General features: G+C 53.7%; 1 protein-coding gene across 1 annotated transcript in view; it reads right to left on the bottom strand.

Moving 5' to 3' along the window:
* Positions 1 to 1,541: 1,541 nt before the first annotated feature.
* ANGPTL4 (angiopoietin like 4) overlaps positions 1,542 to 7,957 on the bottom strand; it is a 31,003-nt gene continuing 24,587 nt past the window's right edge. Inside the window, exons 4-7 of the mRNA XM_031062210.1 lie at positions 4,360 to 4,473; positions 4,183 to 4,278; positions 3,626 to 3,901; positions 1,542 to 3,068 (exon numbers count right to left, since the gene is read on the bottom strand). Coding sequence (XP_030918070.1) covers positions 2,887 to 3,068; positions 3,626 to 3,901; positions 4,183 to 4,278; positions 4,360 to 4,473 — 668 coding nt within the window. The 3' untranslated portion in view covers positions 1,542 to 2,886. The remainder of the gene's footprint in view (positions 3,069 to 3,625; positions 3,902 to 4,182; positions 4,279 to 4,359; positions 4,474 to 7,957) is intronic.

Here is a 7,957-nt window from a genome sequence, read left to right as displayed (position 1 = left end):
CTCCAGGAGCTGTGCTCGGGGCTGGTCCTGCAGGAGCTGTGCCCGGGCAGCGCCGTGCGGGGCTGGCGCTGGAGGGAGCCCTGAGGCAGCTCCGAGATGCTGCCACGAGCTGCAGTTGAAGTGGTTGTTAAAAAGGAGAGGTGTAGGGTTTTAGATGAAAACAGACCCAGACCTGGCTTCTACAGAGGGAGCTTGAAGGGGCCCAAGGATGCCACATGCTCCAGTGTGGCACCGATGGCCCTGGGGCATGGGTGGCACTGACACTGGTGGAATGTGGAGACTTCTGCAGCAGAACAGGCAAGACCGAGACACACAGAAAAGGAGAAGTTGTGATTCCTAGGATAGGCAGGATTTAGGGCATTTAGCATTTGCCCATTTGGCATTTACTAAACCCTGGATGGTGTCTGGTACTGGCTGGTACCATCCATCAGGCAGCTCCTGTAGATCAAATGCACCACAAAGATTTGGGGAGCAAACCCCAAGTCTGCAAAAAAACTGACATTGCAGAAGAGCTCCTTCACCAGCTTCTATTTGATGCATAAATCCCACCTCGGTCTCATCACTTTAGCATCCAGACTGAAACATGCACTCCGGTATCTGCTGCTGCACTCAAGGACTAAGCAGATTTTGAATTAAGCAAAGAGAATATTAAAAATGCATTTCTGAATGCAGGAGTGAGCACAGAGCTGGGCATAATGGGCTGTTTGCACAGTTGTGCTTGGAGCTATCATCAACCCTGAGATTTCCCCCAGGGAAGCAGGACAGATGTGGGAACTGGGGCCACATTTAGGTACATTAGCTATTTATAGAGCTGCTCAGGGGACTAGACCAGTGTCATCTCTTCTTCCTTCCAAGCAGCTTTTCCTCTTCCTTCCTTGTATAGCAAGCAAGCACCTAGGATTTTCTCCAGCTCTCATATATTGGAGGTGGAGGAAGAAATATAGATGGGATTGGGAGCACCGCTGGAATCTACCCCGATCACCTTAAAGACCCCTGCTCCATCCCCAGCTCATTTCACTCCCACATCTATAATCACCCCCAGAGAAGTTACAATAAATGCTTTTGGAGGTGACTACACAGACGTGTTATGAGCAGCTAAAAGGCTGCTATTTAGTGGGGCTTACCCTGATCAGCTGACTTTGCTGGCCTGGATTATCCAGACTTCAGCCTCTGCTCATTTTCAAAGAGTTGGCACAGGTTTTTCCAGCCACCTCCCAGGAATGTCCCCTTCCTTCAAAGGTCTGTCATCAGGGAATAAGAAAACCCAACACATCAGCACTTAAAAAGCTGCTGCCCCACAGTCTAATTTCCAGGAAGAAAAGAAATTTAGGAGCCCATAAACTTCAAGCAGATTAAAACCTGCTCCTGGGCCCTATACCAGCAATTTATCTCAGAGCTTCATAAGGCTATAGCTGAACATGGAGGCCAGAAGGGAGTCAAGTGCTTAGGTCACAATTCCAATAAAGTTTTCAAATGCAGACTCATCACAATGCTCCCACACACCTGCCACAGGTAAACCATCAGGAAAATAATCCAGGCAGGACACTTAAAGGCTTGTTTTTATTAAAAGACATCTTCAGAAAAGATATTTTAGTACAAAAAATGTTTAAAATACACAAACTACACTTGCTTTCCTTTCCAGCATCAACATTTATAAATTACACCACATTGTTATTAACACTGCATTTAAATATCAAAACAAATTGAAACAGAATTCATCAACGAGTCCAACATCCTACACACAACTATGTACAGTATTTAGCAGCTAGGAGCTCTAGCACAGTAGTCAATATGACTTCAATAGGGCAGGATGCTTGGGAAGCCCCAAGACTGCAGCTTGGCCTGTAAGTTTTCAGGGACCTGTTTTGGCCACCTCTCCCCGGACATGCACCCCAAAGGCAGAGGTGATGCTATACATCATGGTACACACCTAATGAAGTGTGGCTCTTGCAAAGAAACCCTGCTGTCCCCTGGCTTTGTAGCACTGGGACATGCATGCAGGACAGGTCCAGTCACTCTGTGAAGTGTGAGGTGTCTGGTGGAAGAAGGCAGCCCCTACTTCTGGGGGCTGACAGTGACAGCAAGGCTGGTGCTACCCAGGGACAGTCACTGCTCTGGATCTGTGCTGTCCCACTGCTTGTCCTACCACCCCCAGCAGCACTGGCAGGCAGAGCTCCCCAGGACCTGGCCCCTCAGGCAACCAGCTGCAGGATCTCACCCAACAACCTCAGAGCTGGAAGCAGTTTTCCCACCTCCCAGCAAATTCCAGCACAGCCAGAAATACAGGTCTTCAAAGGGAAGGCAAGTGACCCTGGGGTTCCCCCTTCTGCACAGGTCACTCTTCTCAGCTTTTCCACCAAGCCCTGCACCTCAGGGGGCAGGGGCTGCACAGATGGAGCTGCCTGAGGCTCACTGCCCCCGGCCCCTGCACAGGAAGGAGGCTCCAGGGACTCTCACAGGGGGTACCTGGGACATCATTTGGGAACAACAGCGAAAGACAGGACATAGCAAGACTCCATACCCAGCGCTGTGGTCCAGAGCAGTGAGACGCTTCCCGTGCCCATTCTGCCCCAGGCCCAGCTCATCAACACAGTACAGAAATGTTAAGACAGGATAGAAAGCACCGGACAATTTGAACTTCTGCAGCAGCACATGGCAGGTCAGAAAACCCTTGTGCATGCTCTGGAGGTGGATCTCCCTCCTGGGGCTCCTCTTCAGGTTTGGGAACTCCCATCCAGAGGTTGTGGCAACGTGGAGCTGTTTTAGTGAGGAGCAGTGTTGTGCCTCTAAAAGGCTTCTAACCAAGGAAGGGGAGGTTGTTTTCTGTAAACACCGAGTGATGGAGCTCAGGTCCATGCTCCACAGACAAAGTCTCCAGTAGGAACTTTAGGGCTCTGCTTCCAGTGCTGCAGGTTGGATTTTCATGATGGTTGACTTCAGGGGGTAGTATCTGCCCTTCCATGTCTTCCAGAAGATGCCCTGCTTGCGCTCATGCCTCTGCCGTGGGATGGAGCGGAAGTACTTCCCATTGAGGTTGGCATGGCCACAGGTGCTGAACCACCAGCCACCTACAAGGGCAATGAAGGGACAATTTTAACTCATAGAAATTCCAGACAGAAAAAACTAGGTTCAATGCAGCTGATGCCCCTATTTCCCCCATTTTTCTAGAGCTTCAGGATCTTAAAAGACTGCCTCATGTACAGCCAAGGAGTCCCATGCACTGGGGAAGCTCTCACAGATCCGACATGACTTCAGGCTGCGTCTGCAAATCCAGGCTGCTGCTCCTTGTGTGCAAAACCCCCTCCAACCCTTCAGCAGCCAGGGCAGGGGGGCCTCTGCTCTGCTTGAAAAGGTTCCATGCAAAGTGGTAGACAGCAAAGCTGCTATGAAGACAGATGCTTGGGCCAAGACCTGAATCATGAACCCTCCCTCAGCTTCACCTTCCCTCTTGGTTCCCTGCACAGTTCTTCCCAAAGAAGCAGCTGTCCCAGAGAAGTAGGGGACAAGACCAGCTCAACAGCAAAGGGGTCTAGTGCCACAGGGTCTGGGTCCCACTGGACCACCACCCGACAGTGAAGGGCTGAAAGGGAAGTGCACATACTGGGATAGAAGACCTCAGACTGACCTGAGAGGTGTTTGGCACAGTTTGTGTCAGCTTTAAGGTCATGGTCACGATCCCGAGTGGAAAAGGGCAGCTGCCTGAATTCCCCAATGGCGTTTTCCAGCTCTCCAGACAGAGGCCCCAGCAGGTTGAGTGTGTAGGCTGTGCTTTCACCACCAAGACTGAAGACAAACTGAACCACTTGGGAATTCCCCTCCCAGTCTTCCAGCTCAATCAGGAGATTGTATTTTCCCTCTTGGACAAGGTGATGTATCTTCTCCAGGCCCAGCCAGAAGTCACCTGAAATTAGACTCATGACTTTGGCTGCAGGGACACAAACATGCCATGATATGAGCAAGCTCCAGAGACAACAGGGAAAACCTAGGACACTGCAGTGTTTGAATCACTGTCTGGCACCTGCAGGACACATCCAGAAGATCAAGGACCCCTGCTCCGCAAGCACTGTCCCACCCACCCTTCAGCCCACATCTGTGCTCCAGCACAGAGAGCTCCAGAGGCCAGCAAGGGAATACCTTTTGCTAAGCTTCCCTTATCCCACAGCGAGAACATCATCCACCTACCATGAAGGTCTCCAAAGCCATTCTTGTAGGCATCCCACAGCTGGTCAAAGTCCACAGAGCCATCCATGCGCCTCTGGATCACTGTCCAGCCACCCTCTGTGGGAAGGGAAACAGTCACTGGGGGTTGCCATTGACCAGGCCACCCTGCCAAGTGCTCGGGACGCTGCACGGCTTTACCTGCGCTCATGTCGCAGTAGACTTTGAAGGGCTGGGATCCTGTGGGCTGTACCTGGAAAATGCCACTGCTCCGCTGCCCAGCCAGGAAGAGCTGGTGGCAACCCTCTGGGAGCTCTGCAGGGGAAGGAAACAGCAACTGAGGAGATGGTCATGAGCCCCACTTCCTCAGCAGGTTGCTCCTAGCACAGCCCCAGCACTTGCAGCCCTGGCCACGAGCCCAGCCAGCTGTGCACAGCATGGCTGCAGCTCTGGACACGTGCTGGGGACAACGGCCCCTGACTTCAGCATCTTTAACCACTGTGACCCCACATCTTCCCTTTTATTCAAACAGAGCTCCTTGGGCTTTCATCCAAGGCAGAAGCCAGGCTTTGGGCCAGGCTGGAGTGACCTCAGCTGGAGAGCAGGGCTCCCCATCAAGGAGGGACAGAGGAGTTTCCAGGTCCCTCTTCACTCACAGACAGGCGTGGCCCATTTGGGGTGGGGCAATGCCAGGGCCAAGGATCCCCATCCCACACAAGGCTGAAGCAGGGTCAAGGGGCATCAGAGACAGAGAGAAAGACAAAGTCCTGACATCAGGAAGGTGGCTGAGCATTCAGCACATGACCTCTTTCTCCCAACAACTGTGGTGGCCCCAGACAGACATCCTGCTGGGCAGCCTGCCACCAGCAGGCACAGTGCCAGGCTGGGGTGACCCTTTTTCCCAGATACACTGACTGAGGCAAGGAAGGGGGGTGGACTCTGGGAGCCCCAGCTCATTGCAGAAGTGGATTGCCCAGGGTGAAGCCACACCCCGCTTCATCCCCCTCCATCCCCAGAGGCTCCCACTGCTCCTTCTGCCTCACAGGGACTTTGCCCAGAGCTGCCAGCAAAGCACCATTTCAACAGCTCTGATAAAAGTCCATCCAAGAACCACCACCTCCAGCACTTGTGAGAGATGAGGCGGGGGGAACCTGTTACAACACCCGAGTCAAAAGGCCACAGAAGGATGTGCAGGGACTTCAGCCCCAGGCTGCTGCACAGTCAAGGGGCTCTTTGTCAGCACAGACAGGTGCCCCAGTCACCCCCAGACAAAGGGGCCCTGTTCTCCCCAGGCCAGGGCAGATGGGTTGTAGCTTTGGCTACCCTGGCTCACAGCTGCTGCTGGCACGACCCTGAGACAGACAAGAAACCTCAAGACAAGCCCTGGGCTGTGCTGGGGTGCTGGCTGTGGGGGTCTCCTCACAGTAGCTGCCCCACGGTCAGGGCTGACACCACAATCCAGAGCAGCAGCAAGGAGAAGGGCTTCCTCCAACAGCCAGGGACTCCCTGGGGGCAGATGGAAGGGGGAAAAAAGGGCCTTTGAACTGCCAAGAGTAAAAGCAGTCCTTGCACAGCATCACCCCATCCCATCCTCACTGGGTGCTTGGGAGTCTTGATGCTGCACTGGGGTGAAGAGCAGAGCCCCAGCTGGAGGAACAGTCAGGGGGGACCCAGGGGACAGAAAAATGACACCTGCCATCACCTTTCACCCATTTCCAACATATTCCTCTCTTTTCCTTCCTCTCCCCCCACAAAATTTCCCCTCCTTGGCAGGGGCAGCCCCTCTCCCACAGCCAGCGCACCCCCAGGGCAATGGCAGGGCAGGACTTGTGCCACCATCAGCGCACCACAGGACAAGCTGTGCCCCAGCCCTACCCTGAACCCATGACACAGGGATTGAGGGCATTGTGCATCAAGGATCAAAACCACACAGAGCCCCCCAGCAGTGCAGGGGCCGAGTGCATCCTGAATATCTCCACCTTCTGGGTGGGAAGGGCAAAGGCAGGGAAGCAAACCAGGCTCAGAGGAAGGAACGCCACAGCCAGAGGCCCCTGCTCACATTGCCACGGCAGGAAGGTGCTGGGCTTGCCAAGCTCCTCACCTCCTCTTCTCACTGCATCTCCCAGCATTGGTGGGATGGCGCCAGGCAGATGCTTAGTGGTCCCAGCATGCACAAGTCAACTCCATCCCTGCCTGTTCCTCATTTCTGGGCTCTGGCTGCACTCAATCCCTGCTCCCCTGGTGCCACAGGGACTCTCCAGCAGCTGAACGAGATGCAGATGCTTGAACAGCCTCTGCTCAATCTTTTTGTTTGAGGAACATGCTTGTTAGTTCCAGTTCACGTTGCACATCCAGACGGCACCAGCAGAACAAGCCCTCCTGACTGCTCCTGTGTTTCCTTTTCCCTCCCCCTTTATTTAGCCAAGCAACACAACAAGGCTGGATCTGCCTCAGGCTCCGTGTTCACCCAACAGGATTTCCAGCCATGACACAGGGGAGGTCACTAACCTGGTATAAACACCATCCTCAGGGACGGCAGGGCATGCCTAGAGCTGCCTGCATTGCCTCCCCCTCTCCCGCCCCATCATTATTTTGGAGTCTCAGCGCCACAGGGAGAGCGTGAGCAGGGCTCTACCTTTCCCCTACTCGGCTGGCTGCCAGCAAGCACAGGCTCTGCCCAAAGACATGATCCTCTTTCTGCAAGCTATTAAACGTCTCACTCTCCAGGCAGCTTCGAGCCTTCAACTTTCACATGCTTGGCCCCACGCCAGTTCTGCTCTGAAAAAACTTGTGTTCACTGGATGCAAATAAAAGGGTCTTTCTGCAAGGGCTGCTGGTGGAGTTCATCACCGCTCCCCAGGGCTGCGCTGGCACCGGGCTCTGCCTGCACCACGGCCGGGAGCTGCTGGCACAGCCTCGCCGGCTCTGCCCGGCTCTGAAGGCACAGGGCCAGCCTGTGTGCTTTAAGATTTGCCAGAAAAGGCACAGCCTCGCCAGCTCTGCCCGGCTCTGACAGCAGCCACAGGTCCCCCCGGGCAGAGGGCACAGGGCCAGCCTGCGTGCTTTAAGATTTGCCAAAAAACTCACTTGACTTGATAACGAAAGGAAGCCAATTTGTTTTCTGTCAGTGATACCAACATAGGGATTGGGCAAGGAAAGGGGAAGCTCACAGCTGGTGGGACAGAACTGGCGTGTCCAGGGTCTTTCCATCAAGGACAGAGCAGCACTGGAAGGTGCTGAGCTCACACAGCGTCCGTGGGGGCTGTAGCTCCTGCTGCCTTCCACTATGCATCACAAACACTTCTGCAGCCAGTGTCAGCCAGAATGTCCTACATCTGCATCAGCAAGTAGCAAAGGTCCCAGCCCATCTCCCAGCATAACTCAAGAGTGGAATCAAGGGTTATACTAGATAACTTCTAAAGGTCCCTTCCCACCCAAGGTATTCTATGACACACATTACTGCAGGCAAGTCACAAAGCAGAGCTTGGAAAAAAACAGGAGAGAGAAGTTCAGAGAGAGTTTTCTGGCTCAGAAGTGCTGCTCTGAGTAAGGTTGACCCTGCACAGTCCCACTGAACTGCACCCTGGAAGAGTTTGAAGCCCTACATTCCACTTCTCTTCTTGTCCATGTGGACAAGCCTTTTGTTCTGCCCAACCAGCTTTCAGACACACCAGTGACAGCTCCAGGCTCCACAGACAAGTTATCATGTGTTTTCCCATAATCATCCCTGCTAGTCAGGCCCTGAGCAGGAATTCCCCATGGCTCCTCATCCTGCCTGGTTTCTGTTTCACTCCTGCTG

Source organism: Geospiza fortis, unplaced genomic scaffold, assembly GCF_000277835.1.
Source record: "Geospiza fortis unplaced genomic scaffold, GeoFor_1.0 scaffold254, whole genome shotgun sequence".
In the NCBI taxonomy this organism is placed as follows: domain Eukaryota; kingdom Metazoa; phylum Chordata; class Aves; order Passeriformes; family Thraupidae; genus Geospiza; species Geospiza fortis.
The sequence above is the reverse complement of the archived record's forward strand: the minus strand, read 5'-3'. Positions and strand labels throughout refer to the sequence as shown.